This window comes from Centruroides vittatus, unplaced genomic scaffold, assembly GCF_030686945.1.
Source record: "Centruroides vittatus isolate TY-2023 unplaced genomic scaffold, ASM3068694v2 contig_459, whole genome shotgun sequence".
Lineage (NCBI taxonomy): Eukaryota > Metazoa > Arthropoda > Arachnida > Scorpiones > Buthidae > Centruroides > Centruroides vittatus.
The window spans coordinates 2,053,292-2,080,639 of record NW_027122255.1 but is presented as its reverse complement, the minus strand read 5'-3'; the positions used below and the strand labels follow the sequence as shown (position 1 = coordinate 2,080,639).

The following is a 27,348-nucleotide window of genomic DNA, read 5'->3' as shown; positions in this document are numbered from 1 at the left end:
TTATGTACTTATATTTAATATTTCTGATTCCATAAAACAAGGTGTAAAAGAGTGAAATGAACACAGAAATCATTTGACACTTACACCAACTATACAAACTGATAGATTCATTTCAGTTTTATCTGTAGACACAACTGACGAAAATAAAAGCTCTTCACCACAGTAAGACAAAAGCAACTGAATACATGTAAAAGTGAACACTTAATATATATATTTATATATATAATTTTTTCCAATCAGTGCACTAAACTGTATGTACAATGACAACTACAAAAATGCTGATGGTTATTTGTACAAAATGAAACATGACTCTCCCTAATGAGATTCGAGGAGGGCAGGAGAGATTTATCATTAATGCCAAAGAAGTCTTAACATTACTAATGTCATCAAAATTTCTTCAAGGCACTTTTAACCCTTTATATATATATATATGTGGGTGTATATATATATATATGGCTTGGCCAATATACAATGTTCATGATTTTTGAACAAGATATCCCAAATTCTGAAGAATAGATTGAAATATGTTTTTTTACAATTCAAATAATTTTGACATTCATGATAAACATAGGTTTGAACATTCTGTTTCTTATGGTTTATTTTATAAATACCACACAATGATGGTATTGTTAATGCATATTTAATAAATATTGAAATTATCATAAAGCATATTCCCTAAAAATAGGTTCAATTATGCTTTGTGCCAATTCGTTTTGTTAAAAAAAGAAAATTGATATAACTATTTTTCAGTACTAGTAACAAACGATGATTAACAAATTAGGAAAATTTATATTACACTAACTCATAACATTCAAATTAAGAAAACTATTCTTAAATCATGTAAATCAAGTTCAATTACAAACTTTAGTAGTTTTGATTTCCATATTGTGCTACTGAACTTAAATTCATGAGAATATAAACATGATTAGCAATATAAATTTACAGTTTAATCAATGGATTTAAAACATGACCATTTGAGATTTATAGATCAAGTCAATAACACGGTGCTGGACCTCGTTCTCAATCTTTTTGACGATCGAGTACTTATGACAGAAGAAGGTTTCTTTGATTTTTTTGTCTGTAAATTCACATTAGTTTTAGCAACGTTCATCCAATGTGTAGAAGGATGACGAATTGTCTTAGAAATATTACTAGAAATGTTTCGACACTTTTTAGTTGCAGAACTAGAAGTCTCGGAATCCCGACAACAAGGACAAGATCGCTTCATGTGAGAGTTAGGTGATTGTCGAGGACGAGTTCTTTGCCGTAGTAATTTTGACGATTCTGATTTTCCATCTGTGTCCGTTTCTTTGCAAAGATGATTCTCCTGTTTAGAAGTATCTTTATGAGCTTCTGATACGTTAACTTCTTGCATATGTGGTTTATTATCAATGTGTAATAAATGTGCTACTAATTTGCTGACTTCACTATCAACTGCATTATCTGAATCATTAACTTTGTTCTTGTCCAAATTACTTTTTGGTTTGAAATTATTACACTGTTCGACGTCTTGATTTTCATCAGAATTTTTATTTGAATTAGATTCATTCTTCACATTTACGTCCATTGCACAATCTTCTTTAGGAAAGTCTTCACATGCTTTTGAGGATTCATCTAGCATTTGTTTTAGGTTTACTTCACATTTAGTTCCATTATTTTCCTTCTCAGACACACTTTTAGTTTCAAAGTCATTGTTTCTAAGTGAAACTGATTCAGATTCACTTGTTTTCACTGATAATTTCAGAGGATCAATAAGATTATTGTTCACATTATCAGAAGAAACTATTGTATCTTTTGTCATCTGATTATCATTTTCCTTCTCAGCTTCACATCTAAAATCAGAATTAGTAGAGGACGGATTACTGGAGAAATTGTTTTGCAAAACACAAGGCAATGTCTTGGAAACATCAAAACTTTCATTTTTTGAGTTACAAATCTGATTATTTTTTCTATTAACACTGTCAACACTAGAAGATTTTATATCAAAACTATCTTTTGAATGGATATTCAAATTCATTTCTTGTATATTTTCAGGGTAAGTTCTTTGATTCCATTCTGTAGAGGATGAAATGTTTGAGTGTGAACACGAGGAAATACTAACAGTATCTGAAACATATGCAGAATTCGGGCTTTTCTCTGCTGCTGATGAATGATTTAATATTGCAGAAGAAACACTGCACTGAGTATTTGGTTGATGGAAAGCGTTAAAGTTAGGAAATGCAACGTCTATTGCTGGTAAAGCATTATTTTGAACTTCAGAAGATTGTACTGGATCAACTGTTTTAAATGTTTTGGACTGAGATGTTGCTGTTGATGGTATGCTGACTGCTTCTTTTACTTCATTTTTAATTGATGATTTTTCTGGCAGATTTTTTGTGGCATTTTGTACTTTAACAGCTTCATATATCTGAAAAATTTTTTCTGGTGTGTCTTTTGCATGTACTTCAATCTGATGAACACTTTTGTAATGTCTTTTTAAACTATACTGATGTGAAAGACGACTCGAGCAAAGACAACATCCATATTTTTTTTCTGCTTTGTCAGCTTCAGTTTCATCATTTACATCTTTAGAATTCTCAGGTGATTGCTTTTTCTCATTATTATTATTCTTCATAACTTTACTTCGCTGATAAAATGACTGATTTTTTACTGATTTATAATTCCTATTATTCATATTAGAGGGAAAATTTCCTTTGTTTTTCATTTCATTGAATATCTGGCCCATCATCAACTGTACTTCTCGTTCTGTTGTTTCATTGTCTACTTTCAATTTTGTATTTGAAGCACGGTTCTTTTTGCAGGAAATTTTTCTCTTGTTGCAATTATTTGAATCACTCTTGGGATTTTTATACACTGGAACTGGAGGTTTATACATATGTTTATCTTCTTTATCTGCAGCATAGTTGGAATGGCTATTGTTTACAGGAAACATTTGCCTTGCTATTGTTTGTTCACTATTTGTAGTAGTATAAGATCTTGTGGAAGTGTTATACTGATAAGACTGATCTATTGGTAATGGCTGTTGCATATTCTAGGGGGAAAAAAATTATTATTAATTTTAAAACTTTTAGTTAAAAATTATAATGCTATTTTTATTATTACTTCACTAAATATTCATATTAGAAACTGTAGAAATAGTGAAATTCTGAATATTTGAAAAATAAATAAATAAAAATATACATAGATATAGAAATATCCTCTAGAATGTTTTTTTCAGACTCTCAATTTTTAGTATAAAATTTCACAGAATATATGTATCGTTCAATACAAAGTTTTTCAAATCTATGTTTACATAAACTTATATTTACACCCAAAAACACTTTTAACAAAAGAATGTATGGAAAAAGCCTTGAACTACATTCCAAATATAAATTTTAGAATGTCAAAATCAGACAGACATTTTAAGTATGTTTCATCAACTTTCTCAACTTCATGTCTCTATCTAAGTAATTAACACTAAATACATATTATTATTCACTAGTCCATTACAAGAAAATATAATCGTCCCCCTTTGTGTGATTAGACCCAGAGAAAGCATTGCAATATTTATGTATATATTCTTATCTTATTATATTAATAATACAGGATCATAGTACCTATTGATAAAGAAAATATAAATTTGTGTTTGTTTTCTTCCTAATAAGTTTTTCATTGCTGTACATTATTTGCCATACATTACAGTAAGCATTTATGGTACAGAATGCATACTATACATATAACTGCACATGAAGAACTGTTTGTTAAACACATGAACTGTTTTGTGATCAGAAAACAATGTTTTAAGCATTTTCTATCTTAAATAATAGTTTGTTACTTAAATATAGGCATTTTTATGTTTTAGTTACATTGAATATTGGTTACAGATCTTGAATTGGTGTTGTGATAGCTCTCAGTGATTATTTTCATGCAGAATTTAAAAAAAATTTAAGAAATAACAATTTTTCTTAATCCATGAAATACTTTTATGCTCTATAAAAAATTTTATTAAAAAAATAAATTAACTTAAATAGTTAATTAACCCAAACTGGAATACAGGTATACCTCACCTTACGTCGGTAATTGGTTCCAGGAGAGGCGACGTAAGTTGAATTTACTTGTCACTAGGCTAAACTACAAATTACCATTCCCAATTCTGTATTTTATTTATAAATGCATTTTTAATAATATATTGTTAATAAGAATCTATTTTAATCTTACAAACAAATAAATTTTAGTTTTTAATATGGCACAGAAAAAGTAATCTAAATTTACAAATACATGTATGTGCAGTACATACTTGTAAATGTACATGTTTACAATTTGGTGATGTTTACAGTACCTTGCAGACTCTTTATTTGTGAATGTGGTTTCTCTAAGACATTACAAAATAAGATGATTTTTTAAGGTTAAATAACAAATACAGTTATTAAAATTATTTTGCGATAGCAGAAAATAAACTAATTTATGTTAAATTTACCAATATCGAGCAAAGTCTTATACAGACTTTGCTCGATATTATACAGACCTTCATATTGAGTGGCGCTGACAATGACGTCAAATGGTAGATATTGGAACTACCGTGGAAAACGCCAATAATGAGCACTTAAAGACCGCTAAGTAAGACGACAACACAGAAACACAGATGTTTTCATGTTTCGTTCTCTAGGATTTATGATGATTATATTAATATTTACTATAAATGTACATATTTTAATATGATTTTATGTGCTTTTAATACTTTTCTAGTGATATTACGACTTCAATATTTGTAGTGGACGGATGTAGTCGAATAAAATGACTTAAACTTGATTTTTATTTTTCCATATACTTTTTTGACAAATGACGTACAATAGAGAACGACGTAACTTGAAACGACGTAACTCGAGGTATACCTGTAATGTTGTTATTATTCTCTGTATCTTAAAACATTATTATAAAGTCCAGATGTAAGTCAAAATAAAGTAGAAAAATGCTATATTGAAAAATATAGCATTTTTCTAATTTGACTAGTTTTAAGCTGATTAATATTTAATTATAAACAAATTTGGCATTAGTAAAAGGCAATACCAGTATTTCATAAATGCTTTAAGTTAAATGATGATAATTTTAAAATACTACAGTAAAGTAAGATTCATTTCTAGAATTGACATACTATGCAGATATCCTACTAGTTATGTCATCTGAACATCAAACACAAATTGTTCTCCAAGCATATAAGAATTTAGAGTTTAACATATAACTGTGGTGATTATATTGCATTATGTGAAATGCAGATAGTTGAGATTAAAAAGTATAAATTAATTTCATTATGATTGTAATTAATTAAACTTAAAATAACACAATGAATAAAACATTGAAACTTTTTGAGTTAGGATATACTTTTTTATGGATAATATAATAGTGGATTTATTAATCACCTTATTAAAATTGAATTATTGATATTATTATGTTTAAAACTGTCTGGGAAAAACTACCTTAGAATATGGCAATAGGCATTCATATTATCAATTTCATCATTGATTAAATATTCTCCATCTCCAATCTCATCAGAATATCAAAAAGAGTTTTATCATCAAAAGGTTATTTTGCTTTTGATCAATAAAATGTTTTCACTTCAAAATGCTTAATTTTTAAAATTATGTAACTGTTTAAAAAAAGCCTACAAATACTTCTTAGCCTAATTTAAAAGCCAATTATATTAAGACTAGAACTGTAGCAACCAAATTCATTTCTCCAACTTTCTCAGTAGAGAGTGCAGTTTCTCATTTTAGAATTCATTTTGAACTCTAAAATGAAAAAAGTACTTTTGAAGAAGAAAACTCAAAATTACTTTCTTGAGGAAATAAAAAACTATTACAATAGCAGCATGATATAGATTCTAACATCACACATTGTAAACACATGCTGCTCCACATCCCTTGCAGCTTATGGTTTTCGTCAAATTTTCTTATCTTAAATGTAAAAAAAACCTGCTACAGTAGTTATTAATCAAATGAAATTATAGAATATGATAAAATTCTGAAATAAATAATTCTGTAATTTTTAATTAAGAATTACAGCAGCTTAGTTCTAGCCTAAAAATAATCTAGCTTTTAGATACGTTTAGTTATTAAAAATTGGTTATAGTTTATGTTTATAACTTATCTATAAATATTTTTTGTTTTGTTTATTTAAAAATTTGCATTTACAAAGTAATATCAGAACTTTTATTGAAAAATATATTATATTTTTGTCATATTATTTTCAACAAAATAATTAAATTTAATTTAAAATAATCATTAAAATAAAATAACATTTTTCTCACATCCACTTTAAATTATGGGTGCTTTTTCCCAATTACAAACACAATAAGTCATTTATATAAATTTTTTATGTTTAATTTTATTACAAAAACTATTAAAAAAACAAAAATTTCATTGAAATTTTTAAATTAAATTTTACTTACTTCATTTTTTAATCTGTTTGTATTATTTGCAACAAGCATGCTTAATTTTGCAGCTTCAGAAGGTGGTGCATTTGATGATTGCATTCCTTCTAAATAGTTGCTCTTCTTTACTTGATAATCTGGAGAGTAATGAAAAGAATAATCCTTTGGTGCTACTTTTAAATCCAATGAAGTTTCTAAAGATTCTCTTTTAAATGTTTCATTAATTTCACTAAGTATATGATCCTGATCTTTAGCATAAGTATGAGATATTTTAGAAAGAGAAGAAATGATTGAACTGAAAGGTCCAACAACTGCACTTTTTCTCATATTTGAATGAGACGTATTTGATAAAAGATGTGATATTAAGGGACTAGATTTGGAGGATATGGTAGATGATGAATGATTTTCTGAAGAGGAAGCAGAACTGAAATCATTGGTTACATCTTGTTTATCAGTCTTACTTAAATTATTATAATTATCTTGGACTGGCGTTTGATATGGCTTTTTATCATTATTTGATCCTGAAGATGTTCTTCGACTGCTTAAATCCTCAGGCGATAGATTTTTGGGTAAAGATAAATTTATTGGACCAACATCTGGTTCAACCGATTCTTGATAATTAATCAATGGTAATGGAATAGCTTGCATTTTTGTGGTGTTTGCTTCATTTGAATTTGTTGTACCCAATACATAATCACTGCTTTTTGAATTATTTTCATACGTCATCATGGAACTTTCAGAATTAGAAAAAAGCGATCCATTAGAATTTACTATATTTGATGAAGTAATTAATTCATTAATTAGGGTTTCATTAGTTGAAAAATTAGCCTGAGTAGTTAAAATTATTCCTGATTTTGATTTGGAGCTTTGAGGCTTTTGAGACATTTTAATTAAGTTGTTTCCTCTGTCAGCAACCTTACGCCACTCAATAGATCCATGAAGATTTCTTACAGATGCCCATATACGTTTTTGTTTTGATGAAGTATTTGATCCATTCTCCTTCAAAGTCTTTTCTTCTTCATTAATTTCATTCTGAACATTTTTCATTACAAACACATTTGGAATTGAAAGCATACGGCTTTTATTAACATTATTGACATTTTCTGTTGTTCCAGCAGTGGAAGTTATAGGTGGAGTTGATGCACTAATTGCTTTCTGAAGAGTATTAACAGGTATTACAAGTTTACCTGAAAGTACTTTACTGCCAGTACTATTTTGTACTCCTACTGGCAATGGAATTGTAAGTGTAGCAACAGGCATTGGAACTATTCCACTTGCTTTATCAACCTGTAATCTGATTTTGTTGGAAAGATTACTCACAGGCAATTGAATTTTTGAATTATTACTATCTTCACTCTCTTCAGTTTTCTTGCTATTTTCAACATCATTTTTATTTTCTAGATTTTCATTTTCATTCACTTCAGTTTCATTAATATTTAACTTTTGTTCTGTGTTAATATTTGATGATGATCTTTCATATGATTGAAATGAAGACACATTTTCATTGATAGGCTGTGAAATAGTTAAATGATCAGCTGTTGAATAATTTGGCTCTCTCCCATCTAATGCTTTATATAAGTGACTATTTTTTAAAATTCCAGATGATGGTTTAGCATATGAAGATGGAAATTTGACATTACTAGTTTCATTGCAAATAGTGTCATTTTCATTACCTAAGATTGGTTTTTTTCCTACAACTTTTTGTAATGAGTTTAATATATTGTCAGGATTAGATAAAAAACTAGATGACAATGCAAGTTCATCATAATTTGGGTCAATTGAACTTTTCTCCAAGTCAGATTTATTTAAATTTTGAATTTCTTTTCCTTTGCTGCAATGAAAATTGAATTTGTTGTTAACTCTTCCACCTTTCATAGCCAATTTGTCTGAAAGTATATCTGACAGAACAACTACAGGATTTCGAGTCTGAGATGCATTTGATATAATTTGAGACACATCTTCACTTGATTTCGATGGAGTTGGAACATTTGAATTTGATTCAGAAAGAAATATCTTAACTTTGTGATTAGACATATTTGCCAAATCTAAAGTTGCAATATGGGATAATGAACTCATATTAGATTTAGAGTTATCTGTATCATTGCTTTTTACTTTATGAACTATTATTGTTTGAGTATCATCTGTATTTTGCTTCTTCAAAGATAATTCTCTATCCTTTTCTCTTTTAGTTTTTCTTTTCTTTTTCCTCTTCTTCATTTCTTTATCAAGATCATTGTCAACCGCAGCAAAATTTGAAATTTCAAACACTTCATTTTCTTCCACATGATATTTCTGCTTCTGTTGTGTTTTAGATTTTACTACTTTACTAAGTTCATTTTTGAGTGGCTCTTTATATAATTGTTGGGTAACAGTCTCTTCAACCTTTGATGCCTTACTTGAAATATCATCATCACCTTCTGAAGGAGAGTCCATTTCACTATCTGCACTGTCATATGATGATGTCTGTTGAAATGATTTCCTTGCATTTATATACTTTTCTAAATAGAGTAAGCAGTTGTTTCTTGTATCTTCCCAACGTCTCTCTAATTTTAACTGCCAGTCTCTCGTACATTCTAATACTGTTACAAAATCTTTCAAAACTGTGTATGGAACTTTTCCAAGATCACTATCTAAAACTAAATGAGGAAAATGGTAAGTGTAGATAGGTCGTTTTTCTTCTGAATCATTTTGAAAGTTATTAGATCTTGATGCAACTAAATATTTTCTATCACATGTGCATTCACAATATTTATCAATATTATTACCACTATTAGTTTCTTCAGCAGTTCTTTTACACAGTTTTGTACACTGACTATTCTTTAAAGATAATTTTTCATGTAGATGTTTTAATTGATCTAATTTTTCTGTTGAAGGATTAAATGAAAATGCAGTCAATAAACATTCAAATGCTAATTCATCATACTTCCCAATAAAAAGAGATGCTAATTTGGTGAATATAAAATCAAAATGGGATTCAATTTCTACAACTGCTGAATTTACAGATCCTCTAATAATTTCAAAATAATTCAAGTCTGATGTTAATCCTCTTATATACATTTCCAAATATAATGGCAAAAGTGACACTCCAAACTGCAAACAAAAATATATATGCAATTAGAACAATTATCTGAAAATTTATTTTTTAGTAACTTAAATTTATAAAAAAAATAAATTTAGTTAATAACTAAAATATATGAAATCATTGAAAAGTTGTTATTTTTTAAAATAATGACATTAATATATAATCTTCAAAATAGTAATATGTAAATATAACTACATTTATAATAATGAAGGTATAGGGATTTGCTTTTCACTGTTGGCAAAATAAGAAAATTCATCATTTTTTATTTTTTTTTGAATAAAGATAAAATTTATACATTGAATAAATATTTTGGTTTAAAAATTTAGAATGCTTCCAGTTATTTACTTATTATTTTTGTTCACAGAATATTCTCAGGCCTCGGAAAAGAATGAGACTTCAAATTAAATTATAATAGTAACTCCCAACCAGGAAAAAGTGACTAAACACTGACAAATAAAATTAGTTGTCCATGATGATATATGTTATTTGTAAGGAGTTCAGTCCAAATGTTAGTTTATGTTTATGAGTTTTGTTTCATTTGACGTTATAATTTAGTTTGAGAACATTTTCTTTCATTTAAAGAACAATAACACACTTTCATTATTAACTAATAGTAATTTATTTATATTTATTTTACATTTAATCGGAACTGTCAATGGACAATAGATTTCCACCCCAAATAAAGAAATCATACTTTGTAATTATGACCAGAAAATACCACAAATCAAGCTTTCCGGATATTGGCGCTGTTTGCCGCAGCGGCATAATTTAGAACTAATGCTCAGACAGGACTCTAGACATTTGTTTGCATTTCATGCTTCTACATAAACAGTGTCACGATTGTAATCTGGTCTGAAAAGTATGTTTTTGTGAGTTTTTTCTCTCTTCTTGAATTTGCATAGATACAGTCTTACAGCAAAGACTTGAATAGATGCCAGTCTCTGGTGAAACTGAAACCAGAACTTGGAATTTCTGGTTTTGTTTTCGAGTGCACGGTATCCAAGTCGGTTGACCAAAATTAGCAAAAGGGGTTGGTAATTATCATTTGCTATATCTGTATATTTTGATCTGTTCTTTACACAGTTTCTTTATTTTTTGTAGAACATAATCATAGGCTAATATGTGCTGGGTTGATCAGCCAGTTTGATAATTAAATATGGGAAGAGTCTATTAGAAGATGTATGGCATGTCTTAAAAAAATTGAGAGAAAAATTGCCTGTATATTTACCATTCTTTCCAATGAATTATCTTCTTAAATTTTGCAAATTAAAACTTTTAATTGGTTAAAATTATTAATTATAAAAAGTTTTAGAGTTGCAGAATTATTAAAATTTAAAACAAGACGTTTCATTAAATACAAAATCCAGAAACGAAATGTATAACTTTCCTGGCGAAAACACGACAACGTAAATAGAACAAATTTTAAATTAGTTTACGGTGCCATCTGTTACAAGATTTTGTTAAAAAACAAGTTTTTTTATATTATTAATAATTACAAAACTACAAATAGTTTAATTTTGAGGGTAGAAACAAGTTTTATATAAAATTATAAATGCTAATAACGAGTAAAATCATGAAGTCGAACCCACTCAAGTAATGACACACAACCCATTTCTATTTTCCCACTCCTTGATCTATAACCACCAAAATTTAATAGCATCAATGCCCTTTATACATAAGCATCACACTAAATTTAGTTTCTTAATCATTACCCCATTCTGAGAGATTAAACAAAATAGATGCCAACACAAATGTTTTTTTTTTTGCCTTTTTTGGATTCAGATCTCAAGATGTGGAAATTTGTAAAAAACTCTGAGAATCAAACTTAACACGATTTCAGCACTTACCCATGTTATATACATAACAAGCTGGGAAAATAAAACACTATTTTTATTTATTATTCATCAATAAATCCTGTAATCTGTTACAAAGCTATAAACTTATTAAATTGTTCCTTAATAAACTTTCCAATTTTACAAAATATTAACAAACTTGAAAAAAAATTTAATCAGTAATTTTGTTACACTATCAAAATTATTAAAACAAAAATTAAAAAAAAAAGGTAATTAACCATAATTTAAAAGGATACTATCATCATTTTTTGCACTTGGTTTGCATTTTTAGACTGGTTTATTAACACCTGCCTTTCAAATTGAAGGTGTGAAAGTTAATTGTGATGGGTTTGAAAGGAAATAAAATACTGTACTTTGAAAAAACTTTTTGTTGATGTTAGACTGTGCACTCTCAAATCCATGATATTGCATTACTGATATTTTTAAGACCTAAAAGTCATGTAATAACATGAAGTTTTCAATGTGCAACAAGAAAAAGACATTATGGATGTCACTAATTTAAGCATTTAAACATTAATTAATAAAATAACATGTGACAGTTTGGAGTCACAAAAATGTTGAGATAAAAAGTGACTAATTTAAAAGTAGTGAGAACAGTGATCCATTCCAAGGCCTGTATTCTAGAGAACATACTACAAACTTTAGCATATAAATTTCAGAACTTATTGATTCCACTTAAGTTATTAATTAATTTAACACTTTAAAATCATTCTATTTAATATATAAAAGTTATTATATAAAAATATTAATTAATATAATATTATAAATGACATTATAAATATTTGAAGGATTATACAGTAGACTTGCATGTTCATTATTTTCACACATCCTCCACATTTCATATATTTGAAAATATTAGTTCACTTAGTTAAAAATTTATATAATGGGATTCCTTTCTCTAAATGAACTAATATTTGATTGCAAAATTATTTATTACACTTACTTTAGAATGAAAATATTTAATTTTAAAAAATTAAAATGCTGTATTACAGTCTTATTTATTATTTTAACTTATACTATTTTACGGTGCTGTGGATGTGAAATGTATCCTACTCAGCTTATATACTCATGCCTAATGTCAAACCAAGATCAAAACAAACACAATAATAGCTTTTTCTGTAATTATATGCTGTTTATGTATGTGTGTTTAATACTTTCCTGATTGTGTAACAGTTTTTAGTATGGCAGCTTTCTGTAATGTGATGTATTTGGTATAATATCTGTGCAAGAAAAATTATAGATAACAATAAGTACCCTTCCACTTTCCATAGACACTATTTTGGACAGAGTTCTGAGTATTTGCTAATTATTTAATAATAATTTTTACTAAGTATTTACTAATAATGCAAATATACATTATGTTGTGGATGTTTTGAAACAGCTATATCTACAATGTATATGATTTTGTTGTTTGTCAATGAATGAGATGTCTGATCTGTTGTTATAAGACTGTTTTGTCTGTGATTACAACTTTGCAGACATTTAATTTTCAAAAGGCAATTGATCACTGGATATATAAGAATAGACACATTAGACTGAAATAGTTGATAAAGTAACTATAGTTTAATTTGTTATAAAACATGCATGCTCTCATGTCTTCATATAAATATGTCAATTCTGTTCTATACATTGCTTGACTACACATGTTTATATAATGAAGTTGCAAAATTTGACTAAATTTACATTGATCTGAAAGCCTTTTTCTCACACTCAAAAATTTCTGGCTATGTCCCCGACATACAAAAATATAACATTTAAGAAGAATGTTTGAATTTGATTTTCAAAGAAAATCGGATATAATATTCATTTATGAACTACAGGGGAATATCTAGTTTTTCTGAAATCTGGAATCTATTGTCTAGAGTTTAATCTCAAACCTGTATTTAAGGTTTTATTTTGACTTTAACTATTCATATGTTATTTATTAAATAAATAAAATAATAAATACATAATAAAATAAAACACAATTACTCATTAGAAAAGTTTTAACATTAGAGTTGTATTTTACATACTTTGACCTAAAAAAAACATCAAAATAACAGCATTAATGGCATTTAAAAAGTTTTTAATTTTTTTAAACATCAATATGACATAAGGAGTCAGAATTGATGAGTTTTCTGTTCCTGACTCCTGAAAAAAGATTCAACTCCCAAATCCAACTTTCCATCCCTACTTTTAACTGTTTTGTGTCTCTAGTTATGGAAATGGAAATTTGCAGTTATGTATGACCATTTTACAAACAGAAAAAAATTATTTTCTTCGTAACTGTTGTGCAAGTATTTCTTACTACATAATGTAGTTTAATATGGATGCACTGTCAGTTGTCCTAATCACCATGGAGAGGTTATAATGTAATCTTCAGAAATTTCAATAATGATGTTTGTGTGAATAGTCTTAGTATGAATCTTTATTGAGCAATGGGAGAAAGTATGCTTCTCAGATATTTTCAAGAAAATCAAAGTTAAAAATTTCAATAACTTATGAACATTTTATCAAAGTCTATATAGTTTAGCAGCAGCAGCAATGTTGTTATTGAGACTATATAATGAACCATATTTAGCTGCAATCTTTTAATAGAAACAGACTATTTAGGTTGACATAACCAAATAGCAAATGTAATACATCAAAAGCTTACATGCAAACTACTATGCACCCAGAAACCAATACTTCTTATATTTTGTGTTTGTATTTGAACTGTTGTACAGGTTGCCCTTCTACAACAGTTCTCATAATAGCTGGCTTAAGCAATTATGCTTATCAGTTTTTACAATCTTCATTTGTAAAAAGGTTCTTTCACAGGTAGCAGTGTGAAGTGGAATAACTCTAGCATTGAGCTATTTTGCACATGTTTGGAAATAAAGTTTATTAAGTCACATTACAGCAAAAATATTTCATCAACTGCACAATTTTTTCTTATGGTAATCAGTGATGAACTGAGAGTTTGTTATAAAAATTTTCTATATTTTTAATTATTATAAAATGGTAAAATGCATAATTTTCAGGGTAGAGACAAGTTTTATAAAAAAATCCTGTAAATGCTAACAACAAATAAAACCATTATATCTTATTCTACATGAGATAGGACATGTAACACTCTTCTCTTTCTCTCCATCCCCTTCACCTTTCAAAACCAAAATTTATTAGCACCAATGCCTCTTTTCTATCATCATTACACCATCAAGAGATATTAAACAAACTAGATGCCAACACACACGTGCATACACATGCACAGAAATTTTTCCCCATATTTTGACACTTGCGGGTTCAGAGGATATGAAAACATTTTAAAAATTCGAAGGATCAAATTTGACACAATTCCAATACTTTCCTTTCCAATACTTCCGGCTGTTATGTATACATAACAGCCGGAAAAGTGAAATACTAGTTAATTAAAATAAATAAAAATACTATTTTTGTCAAAAGGTTTATTACAGCCAGCTTCACTTCTATTAAACAAACTACTAATTTACTAGTAATGTTTTAGTGAAAGAAATCAGGAGTCTGAGTTGATTTTAAAAATATTGACTAAGGAATAGTGTACTTTTCCACCAACTGCCCTGCCCATGCCCTGGTTAAAAGGGGTTTCTATTGTAATTAATTTTCAATGTAATTAGGATGTTAATAATAATTTGTTCACATTACACTCAAACCTGTTTTTGTGCGGTCTTTTTTTGTGCGATTTTTTATGTGCGCAATGTGTTTTGTGCAATTATTTTTGAACAGTATATCAATTTGATTGAAATTCATATACCGCACACAAAAAAAACCACACAAAACAAATCGCACAAATAAAAAATTGCACAAAAAAAGACCGCACAAAAACAGGTTTGAGTGTACTGAAATGAATTCATATAAGTTATGTCTAATATAACACTTGATTATTTGTAATTATATAAGCATCTACTGAAATATAATTGTAAATAATATTTACAATTATATTTCAGTAGATGCTTATATAATTACATACTGCCTGTTCCCCGCATAAAAACAGGTTTGACTGTACTTCAACAGCAGTCATGACTAAACAGAAATCAAAATTTACAAATGACACTATAAAAGTTTACTTACTTGATCCCATAATTTATCTGCAAACAAATAGAAATAGGCACTGGATGATGCATGGCACATTAAACGCTGGGCTGCATTACTTATTTCTTGTATATTTCTTTTTTGAATTACTTGCAATCTACACCATAGTGCCATTAAATCCTATAAAATAAAAAAATTGTTAGCTACAAATTTATTTTTACTACATGGTTTATTAAATTACGAATAATAATAAACAATATCATTCATAAATTTTTATTTTTGATCATTTATATAAATCAATCTGTGTAATTCTATTTATGATCTGTTTTTTAAAAGTGACATAAATACAGTGCCATAAAGATAATGTCAAAAATTTAGTTTCTAATTAGTATGTATGTGTATATATATATATATATCAGTTCCAATAAAAACATAGAAAAAAGTTAAAACGTGTTTTATTTACCTTAAACTAATATCAAAATAAACAAACGTTTGTTTTGATGACAGACACATTACTCCATCAATTAACAAAAATTGCCAAAAATTGAATTTGTTTGCAGAAAATATCTTTCAATATAAAATTATTAATAAAAAATGAAATTATTAAGTATACTTTGTGCGATTTCAAAATTAAATAATGATAAAATTTTTGTTGCAAATAATTCTTAAAATATCACAATGAACAGATTTCAAATTTAAATTGTAAAGCTGTTGTTATTATTTCTTGATTAGCTGAGTATAACATTGACCTTGATAACTTACTAAAATATAAATACAACTTTTAAAGGAACTGAACATACTTAAAAATAAATAACTTCTATATCATTTCACAGGCTCAATTCTTTATATAGTTCTAAATAGCCTTTGTTTTCAGATCAGATTTTAACCTTTTTTTTTTAATATTTAAAAATTTCAAATGCTTCCATTGTTTTAATGTAGTCCACTTGTTTTGTCCTTTTGTTAGTAATCACTTGTTGAAGTTAGGATGTATATTGTTGTCAGATGCATAAACATGCAGGGTGATATTACCCTGGTTATTTATGCATAAATAACCAGGGTAATATCACCCTGCTTGTTTATGCATCTGACATCCAAATCGCTTTTTGTCTGTTGACTTATTTATTATGTTTCGGGCTAGTGCATTTTTCATGCAGGCAGACTTATCACACTGGATGGTCATGGAACAGAAAGAAATTGAGATACTTTTTCATTTCCTATATAGATATTTTCCATTTCCTATTTCATTTATTTATTGTAAAATACATTTCAGACATATCAGCTCCCTCATCAGTCGCTATACATAGATTTCAATATTTGATACAAAATATGAATTTGGTGAATTCATGCTCTATTATAATGTCACACAACAGTAATTTACAAATGTTCAGTACATTACTTTCTCACATCTGCTTTAAAACTGCCTTCAGGTGTGTTTTTCTCTAGCTTACAAATATACATTGGTTTGTTTATTTTTCTCCCCCTTCCCCATCTGTTAGGAAACCCTCCCAAGATTCATGTAGCTGCAGGCCTGTGTTTTCATTTAATTGTTTATTATTATTTATTTTTATAATTTCTAAGTGTTCAAATAGTTTTCTTTTAAATATATTTTCTTTGTGTTTCTGGATTTTAGTATTATCTTTTATTATTTCATATCCATTTTGGTTGCAGTGTTTAGCAACAGTGGATTTAGCATCATTATATTTTATTGCATGGTTGTGCTCCATGAATCTTGTTTGGAGTTTCCTCTTGGTTTCACCTACATAAATGTGGGGTACTGTGCAACTGCACTCTAACTTATAAACAATATTGCTTTTGTTCCATGTTCCAGTTTGTGGTGTATTTTCTTTATTTTTAATTTTCCAGGATAATTGGTTATGTTGTTCGATACTAGCAGAACACCACTTTTCCTAACATTGCTTCTTGTTTTGTAATGTACTGTGATGTACTGAACATTAGTAAATTACCATTGTGTGACACCATGATACAGCACAAATTCACCAAATTCATATTTTGTATCTAATATTGAAATCTATGTATAGTGACCGATGATGGACCTGATAGGTCTGAAATGCATTTCACAATAAATACATAGGAAATGAAAAAGTGTCTTAGTTTCGTTCTGTTCCATGACAGTCCAGTCAGATAAGTTTGCATGCACGAAAAGTGCACTAGCATGAAACATAATAAACCAGGGTACCTTCCTTTATCAATATCATATTTGTGTTCAGATAGCCTAAGTTTAAGTGAATATTTGAAATCATATTTTTTGTATTTGAGATCATAACCAAATTTGTTGTCTTTTAAGGAAATTTTGTACATTCCTGGTATCCAAAATTTGTTAATGTTGTCTTTCCATTTTTGAGGATGTTGTAGATGGTGGGATCCTCATGGTTTAAGCTGGCACTAGTTTTTTGCTAAAAATGTCTCAAGAATCTAGATTTAGCAGCATCTTTCTTAGCACATTTCACTAAAAATACTAATGTTTTCCAAGTAATTAAAGTATCTTAAAAATGTGATGGAAAATTCCTTCTTTCAGATTGACTTTCAGACCAAAATTCCTTCAGATTCAGATTGTTTTGATTACTTTCTAAAGTTTATTTTAGTTTAGAAAAATTAATGATTTACATTATGAGCATGATACATTCATTAATTAATAAACATCAAGATTAAGAATAGAAAGTGATTGAGAAATCCAGAATCAATCTTTCGAAAGAAATCCAAGTAGTCTCCAATTTATATGTAGATATGCATGCTTTTATTGTGTAGTAAAAACTAGTGATGTAACGAATATTCGGTTACTACCCGGTATTCGGCCTATTTTTCACTATTCAGCCGAATACCGAATATTTAAATCACTATTTGGCCGAATACCGAATATTTAGTCACTATTCGGTCGAATACCGAATACCTAAAAACAGGAGTAAGAAATAACAAAAACACAGTAAATTAATCATTTTGGTAACTTTTATTAATGCTGAAAATTAAACTATAATTATTAAAGTTAATAAGAAATAGCATCTAACTCTAGTATTAAATTATTTCGTAATTAAATAATATTATAGCCTTTATCTAGCCCGATATCTTATGGCATTGATGGTGTATAGGTTAGAATGTATCGGGCATTAATATTATTGATTAGTTAATTATGTTATATTCGTATTCGCGTATATTTTAATATTTTTTACGATATTTTAAAATGATTTACAAAACGTTTTATTGAAACTTATCGTACTTAATGAAAGAATTATTTATCTATTTCTAAAAGATGAATAACTAATATATAACTTATTTTATATATAAAGCAAAGAATGAGCATTTCTCATTATATACAAAAGATAACATTTGAAATCATGTTAAATTTTAAAAATATTGACAAAAACAATAGCAACAAAATATCACAAAACTTCACAAATAGAAAACCCCAATAATATATTTGAACTGTTCCAAAACTGGGCAGAAATTAGACCATATGTCCCCACTAAAGTATATCCTTAGGGCACTATTCAGTCTACAAATACGTATTAAAAACAAAATTTTAGAGTTAAAAAGATCGATTGCAAATAAAATAACTTATAAGTTATAACTTACATCTAAATACCAACAACTGCCGAATCATATCGGGCTATTTACGGCTATTACATAAATTATAAACCAATTTGGCACTAGAGGTAAACATTAGGCTCCATCTCATACTAACTTTAATAATTATAATTTAATTAATTAATTTAAATAATTTAGACCTACTGGAAGAAAAAATCGTAGTGACACGGGCCAATAGAGAGCAGAGTGCGCGATCCTTGCCATAATGCGGTTTGAGCGTCAATTTTCGTACGTGCGTTAATCAAGCCGAATAGTTTGGCCGAATATTCGGCCATTCAGCCACGCTCCTGGCCGAATATTCGGTATTCGGCCACGCTCCTAGCCTAATATTCGGTATTCGGCTGAGGTCGAATATACTATTCGTTACATCACTAGTAAAAACTAAATTTATAATCTTATTGCAGATAAAATTAATATCACAACACTACCCCAAACAAATTACAGCTAATTCCCTTTTACCAAAAAAAACAAAAACAACCCCATTGTCATCTAAGGTCACCATCTTTGAAAACTTTCATTGGTCAACATGTCGACTGGGAGAGGGGGAAGGTAATGAGAAGATTCATTTCTTTTTTAATGCTTCATAAAGGTTGTAATTCCACTGTATTCAACACTAAATGAGGTTTGGCAATTAATGCAATGAGCCAAACGAATATCCTCATGATGATATTCGTTGAATTAACTAAGTTTTGAATTCATTCATTTGAGCTAGATTTTCCTAAATAGACAATTGCTCATACTTATTCAAGGAAAAGAAGAATCAAATAAATTCCTAGACTGATTCATCTTGAGAAATCAATTTTTTAATCTCAAAACAACAGTAAATTTAGCACAAAGAATTGCTTTTACTTACTTGTTAGAATTGTGTAAAATGCATTCAAAATTTTGATGTATTACAGCATCATTTGAGAATTATAACAAAAACTTCAATAGTTATAATGGGAAAGTTGTTTTATCATTAAAAAAAACAAGGCTGAAACTAATTTAGCTTGAACAACACCTTAAATACTTTTTCGGCAACCCTTTAATTTCTATAAAAGAACATTTTTGACCCTTTCCACAGGTCTGCATCAGGTTTAACAAAAACATTTGAACTGTCTTCTTAAACAGTGTGAATATTCTTGTTAAACCTGATGCAGACCTGTGAAAAGGGTCAAAAATGTTTGTTTAAACCAGTGATTCCCAAACTTTTTTGATCCACTGTCCCTTTGTTCTATAAATTTATACCCAATGTCCCCTAACCCATTTTCTCTTGTTTGAGAAAGGCTTGGAAATATCCTTGGAAAACTTTTCTATGAAGCTCACACTTTGTGTCCTTACCATGCATTGTTCTCAACATCTGAAAACCATTAAACACAATGTTTTTTCTTTCCTGTTTTAATGCAGGAAGGGGAAAGGTTGTCAATGACTTCAACCTTTCCCTATGGTCACCATTCAGTACTCTGCCTCCAGCACCCCAGCCCCACTTACTTCTTTTTGCCCTCCTAGATTTACTCACTGCCCACAGGGGGGTGCCCACTTTGGAAACCACTTGTTTAAACAGTACTTTTCTGTTAATGGTAAGCCAGCTAATATGTACAGCAATAAGTAAGATTGAAGCTCAGAATGAGAAGTTTAACACAACCCTCAGAATTGTTGACCCTTCCCAGATATTTGCCACAAAAGTTCAGTTTTTAACATGTATCAGTATCCTGCCTATTCTACATGCTTCACATGTAGTTGTGTGCTTCGATGCTTGCTATTGCTCACACCTGAGTGCCTCGCACTTTTCGGGGGTGTGGGTGAGTCACACACCCCCTAAAACTATATCAAACAGTCACAAGTGGACTACTTAAAGCTGGTACAGTCACATAAGCTAAATAGTTAAATGCAATAGTCTTAGCAGAGTGATGTGGACGATGGTATCATGCACCGAATTAAAGTTACATCTGGCAAAACACCAGTTGTAACTTTAAGCCCGTTAACAGAAAAGAACAATTTAAACAAATTAAAGTGTTGCCAAAAAAGTATTTAACATGTTGTCCAAGCATTTTATCATTAAAAGTAAACATACTAAATATTAAAAATAATTTTATCTAATATTTTTTCAATGAAAATATAATTTTGTTTATATTTTAAACTGTTTTGCTGAAACTTAAATATTTTTATCGACCATCGCCTCGATTTAAAATTGCTGGACAAACTGACCCAATACCGGGCAGGTGGCAATCGTAATGTCACCTTATCTCTCTTACTATGGGACAGTTAGTACTGAATACAATCTCTCATCACTCCAACTACGTGAAAGAAAAGTCTGCCTTGACAGACATAACCTTGTGTATGGGGTGTCACGTATTCTCTGCTTTGTAGACATGAAAGTTTTCAATAAATGAATACTTAATTGTTAATATCGTAATTTCAAAAACAATACTTTCTGATGAAGTGGGATTTGTATAAAAGATTTGTTGCTGTTAGATGTAAAGATATGTCATCGACTAAAGTTTATAAAATAATAATTGTAAATGACCTTCTCTCAGATTACCCTAATACATAAACAGTTATTGAATTTGTTCTTTCACACTCAGTGCACACTGTTAAGTGTGAAAGGTTTCAGTGAGACGATATTAACAAAAATGCCTATTAGAAACTGTCTTTATGTAAAAAAAATGTCAGCATATTGTTAAACATCTCCATAAATGGCCTCCATGATGGGAATTTGATATTCATTCAGCATTTGTTGCCTGGTATAAGTCAAAACCAAGAAAATCCAACTTTTCTTGGATTTTCATAGGTCAAATAAAATTGATCATCTTTCTATGGTGATCAATTTTATTTGACCTGAAATTTCCTAAATATTACCATAGAAAAGTGATCAGGTGAAAGGTGATCACATTGGCAGGTTCCAACGTATAGTGTTTGGGTGTGAGTCTTGAGTGTTTACGGTGGAGAATGTGTGAGCCAAGTAAGTCTTGGCTCACACATTCTCCACTTACTTGGCTCACACATTAAGGGTTTTACAGTATCCATGCATTTTGGCAATGTCTTTCATGTGTTTTAGTTCTTTTGTCAATGGAATCCAAGCAATGGATAAATGCCTTTTTTGGTCAGGATTTAAAGGCTGCTAGTTCATGAACATCTATGAGATCAAAAATGTTAGTCATAAACACTCATTGGAAGTAATTCAAAGCTCCTCTGTGATGATTTCTATAATGTACTGTACAAATTTTAGATTTATGGCAAAATTTCTAAAACACAATAAAGGAAAAAGTAGAGAAATCCAAGCGTACAATTTTTTTACAAAAGCAATAAAAATAATCTTTACAAGGATTTTGAGAATTATTAGGAAAGTAATCACAAATATAAATAAATAAATAATGGCTATTCTTTTAATTTTTAAAGGAAAATACTGATCATTTATTATAGCAAAAATAAAAAAAATTATACAAGCTTGAGAAACAGAGTTAAATAATTTATTATATCTTTAAATATTTAATTTATAGTTTGTAATAGCCAAAAATCCAAAAATATTTTGTTATAAATTTAAATATTTGCTATAAATTTTGAGTTTAACTGAATTGTATATTGGACTGCAATTTTAAAAAGTTATAGACCCATAAATTTCCACTATATTCCATATGCCTGTCCTTCCTTAATCTTGAGAAAGGAGTTAGATAAATGAAAGCTGAGACCAGATACGAAAAGATTAAGAGCAGGAGGTCCCGATTAACCATATATGAATTTCGGATGCAAACCAGAAGTCATGTTATTTCAATTCAAAATTTTCCACCGAAAGGAGTTAGATAGATGACTGGCATGACTATTGCTAACAGGAAAAGTATGATGTAGAGGGGCAAGGTACTAATTTGAGATGAAGAGCATGTTTTAAATTAAATAGATTAAAAAAATATGATTAAAACTGTAGCCTGGCACTGTGACAATGTCACAATAAATAATTGTTCATTTGATATTTAGCCTTACATTTTGCATATTTCAGATAATTATAATTTCAATTAAGAATGTTAAGAAATTTTAATGAGTTAAATTTTAAAAAGCCATCCTTTATCTTTCTTCAGCACGCCCATCAAATTACTGTTTTTCTATACTACTGTATAAATCTTACACAAATTGCTCAAATCATTATAACTATTATAATCAAATTACCATATTCGATAAAGTTGAATGTTTGTGTCACATCATTATTTACTGGTTTGTAAAACTGTCCCATTTCAAAATCAATCATTTAAAATTACATATACACTATATTATACAATTTCATCATTTTCCATAACAAATACTTAAAACAATCTAGAGTAGGAGTTCTCAAATGTGATCATCAAGAAAATTCAGTTAATGTAAGTATTGTTCACTCACTATCATTAAAATATCTGCCAATAAAATTAAATAATAAACAGAAAGGAATGTGATTATTAATGCAAGAGATCCTTTACTATGTTTTTACACTGGTGTGGCTGTAAGCTGTTTTATAACTGTACGTACAGACATGGAAAACTGTTTTATGAGAACTCCTGATCTAGATAATATAATCATTAAGTTAAAAAAATTTTATGGCAAAGTTGAATAATAAATATAAAATATTCATTTACCTTTGTGCAACAGTATGTTGAATTAGAAACTATGTCTTGAGTAAGAAACAAATTAATCAATGCTTCTGGTAGAGAAAAAATTAGTAGGAGGACATTTAAAAATAATTTCTGTTATCAAGTGAATTCCATCATGACAACTTAACTTTCCAGCCTAAAAAGTACATATTATATTTTAATAAATATTTGATCAAATTATAATAAAATTTTTTATATAAAATAAAATATACTGTATCTACATATATAGGTCAATTCTATACATGATATAGTAATCTCTTATATTTATAATGTTTGTTTTTATTTACATTATAAAATTTTTCAAATAAATCATTACAAAAAACAATAAGAATTAAATATGTGTAAAAATTGTTATTAGAAAACTTTTAACTTTTCAAGTCACTTCTTAATTTTATCAAACTTCTCATTTCTAATTATATATTTTAAATGTGCATACTATTATTTAAATCATCAAACAAATTCTGTAAATATTTAAACTTAAATGTCATAAAGTGTTATAAATTCATCTTCACAAAACTATAGAAACTTTTGATTTAATAATTAATTTTAAATAGTTTAATTATTTCAAAAATAATGAAAGATATCCAAGTCAAAATAATTACAAATGAACACAAATACAAGGTATTCCATAAATTGGTAAATAGTTTAAAAAGTCATAAAAGTTGAAAGAATTGGTATATTTGAATGCGGTTTGTGTAAAATTATTCTCACAAAAGGGGGATTTTTTGGGTAGAGGAAAAGAAAATAGTTTAAAATTTTGTCATTAGAGGGCACTGAATGCAAGAAAAATCACTGGAATTGTGCAAATCTGAGTCTTATAAAATGCAGGGTGTATGATTAACAGCTCATTTCTGAATTTTCCTGTCACTGGCACTGAAATACGGTTTTCATTATGATGTTGATGGATAAAGCACTATTGATGGAGTTGTTTTATCTCAGCCACAAATTGCTAGCTAAAACTTTACGAAGGTTTAGGACACAGAAGAGAATGAAGAAAGGTTCAGGTCCAATCACTCCTGCTGGATTGGTTTCCATTTGTGAAGCCTCATCAGAGGTACCAATCTCTGATAAATGTGGTGCACTACTGCGTGGGCAATTACACAAATTTCTCGTTTCTTCAAAACGTTGTACTACTTTGTAAAGTTTCAGCCGGTGATTCATGGCTGAGATAAAACAACTTCACTGATACTGCTTTATCCACCAACATCAACATCATAATGAAAACCATATGTCAGCACCAGTAACAGGAAAATTGAGAAATGAGCTGTTAATTGTACACCCTGCACATTTTATAAGACTCAGATTTGCACAATTCCAGTAATTTTTCTTGCATTCAGTGCCCTCTAGTGACAAAATTTTAAACTATTTTCTTTTCCTCTACTCAAAAAAAATCCCCCTTTGTGAGAATAACTTTTACACAAACTGCATTCAAATACACCAATTCTTTCAACTTTTATGAATTTTTTAACTATTTACAAATTTATGGAACACGCTGTACATAAAACTCTCCACTTACAAAAGAAAAACAAAAATTGCTTTAACAAAGAAAAAAATAATTTAAAAATGCAGAAAATCCAAGTACTTTCTAAAATTGAATATGAATATTTAACTGTTGTACTGATGACGATGACATTTTGATTGTAGGGAGAAATAGACCAGATATTGGGGAGGTGTTAAAGGGTGTTTAATAACAACAACTATGGATTAACACTAAAATTGGATTAAGAAATATCGTTAATTTCTTAGACACCAAGATTCAAGTAGCAGATAAGTTCAACACCACAATTTACCGCAAACCTACTTACATCCCCCTATTCATACGGCCAATTCAGCTGACCCATGGTTATATAAGGCATCCATGTTCCATGCACTGGTAATGAGATCTACTCTCATTTTATGGAGATGTCAGATACCAGCAAGAAACTAGAGCATCTGAAACAAGTTGCATCCAACTATGGGTACGGCAACTCATTTAAGGATATGAACTAGATTCTTTAACTAGATGTTTTATCATTTATTCAAAAATAAAAACAATCTAGCGTCTAAACATCTGGCTTTGTCATCTAACACCAATAACAACATTAACAAAACAGAAGCTAATTGGGTGGTCCTAAATACAAACCATCCCTTCATCACATATACCGGAGGATTGCAAATGATTTAAATGTACTCGTAACGTACAAAAGGAAACCCTACGTTTTCTGTATTCTGTCTAATGCAAAGGACAGCATTGAGGACACAAGAGCTCCTGGTATTTACCACACCCCATTACAAAACGATAGGTTCAACAGAATACTATCTTATATAGGATCCAGGTACAGATGCTGCAAGCCAGGTCAAAAGATCACAAATATGACGTACAAAAAGGAAACATTAATACAGCTTTGGCATGTTACGCCAGCAATCTGGGGATTTCCCCATTGGAATCGAGATACACTAATACACAAGGTCTTCGACCAGCATGATATTAGAATATCAGAAGCAGTAGAGATCTACAGGGCTGGCAGGGGTGGAGCCACATGAATGGCATCAACACGGATGCCATTCATGTACCAAATGCATGGAAATACTATTTAGACTCATAAAATATACATTGTATATGAAATGTCACAGTCTTTATTCAAACTTATTTGAAACTTTTAAAAACAGAAGGCAGTTACATTCTATTTATAAAATGTTTTTTCTGTTTTACATTTCCCAAAGAGGGCCAATAAAATAGTGGCTGAAAACATTCAAACATCAAAGTTAAGCATTTCTTTGTTGGAAATTTTGCATTTAGGTGTGATTCTCTATTCTATATTGTACTGAGCCATTAGTAGTACATTTAACTGATTATTTGTTCTTGAAAATAATTTTTTCAGACAAGATATGTATGAATGTTTTTATTCAGGACTGAATTTACTTTGTCATAATAAAAAATAAATCTATAAATCAAGAATTAAAACAATATAAAATATTTTTAAAAACTATTATTATTATACTTAATCTAATTTATATTTATTATATTTACAACTAAAGACCTGGAATAATCAACAATTTTTCTTTCAAAATGAGTTTTCTAAAGTAGATTATATTAATTTGAATCTATTATATAATTTACTACATACCATTTCTAATACTTCAGTATGTCGTCCTTGCTCATGTAATAAAATTAACATCTTCTCTACAAATGCACAAGTTTTACTATTATAAATGATTTCAGAAGCTAAACTATGTTGTAAATCTTTTTCATCTTTTACATTTGAGGAACAATATATCAGACAAGATTTACAAAGTTTTATTGCTGCATCAACATGGCCTGCTTCAATGAGGGATTCCACTCTAGTTAATAACAATTCTTCAGGTTCAGAACTGACAAACTCTCCCACTGAAATAAAAACAATTTTAAATAATTAAATAATTGATGTTTTAATTAATATTATAAACTTTACAAATAAAAGCACTGTTCATGTTTAATATTAATCTTAATTATATAATGGCATATTTAAAATTATAATTTTCATCAAAGTAAAAATAACACTTTAATATAAAAAATGTCTTATATTAGAATTTTCAGATATTACAAATTTTTCTCTTTCCAACTGATTATAATTAGAAAAGGGAATGACAAAAAGCTTTTTTTCCTTTCCAGTCAGACATGTTCAACATCTGAATGATAAAGAATTGAAGAAATCAACAAATTAAATAAATCTAAAATTTTTCATTATTATAAATTTACATAAATCTACAACTAGACTAAAAATCAAAATGAATCAAACTAATTAAGGAGCAATTTAAATT

The 27,348-nt window shown here is 28.8% G+C and overlaps 1 protein-coding gene across 1 annotated transcript; it reads right to left on the bottom strand.

Moving 5' to 3' along the window:
- On the bottom strand, positions 1-23,696 carry LOC136977449 (homeobox protein 2-like). The gene is made up of 4 exons (XM_067272935.1): positions 23,554-23,696; positions 15,410-15,550; positions 6,425-9,496; positions 1-3,031 (listed from the first exon to the last, which is right to left on the bottom strand). The coding sequence occupies exons 2-4, from the start codon at positions 15,542-15,544 to the stop codon at positions 989-991; spliced, it is 5,250 nt and encodes a 1,749-aa protein (XP_067129036.1). The 5' UTR covers positions 15,545-15,550; positions 23,554-23,696; the 3' UTR covers positions 1-988.
- Positions 23,697-27,348: the final 3,652 nt, after the last annotated feature.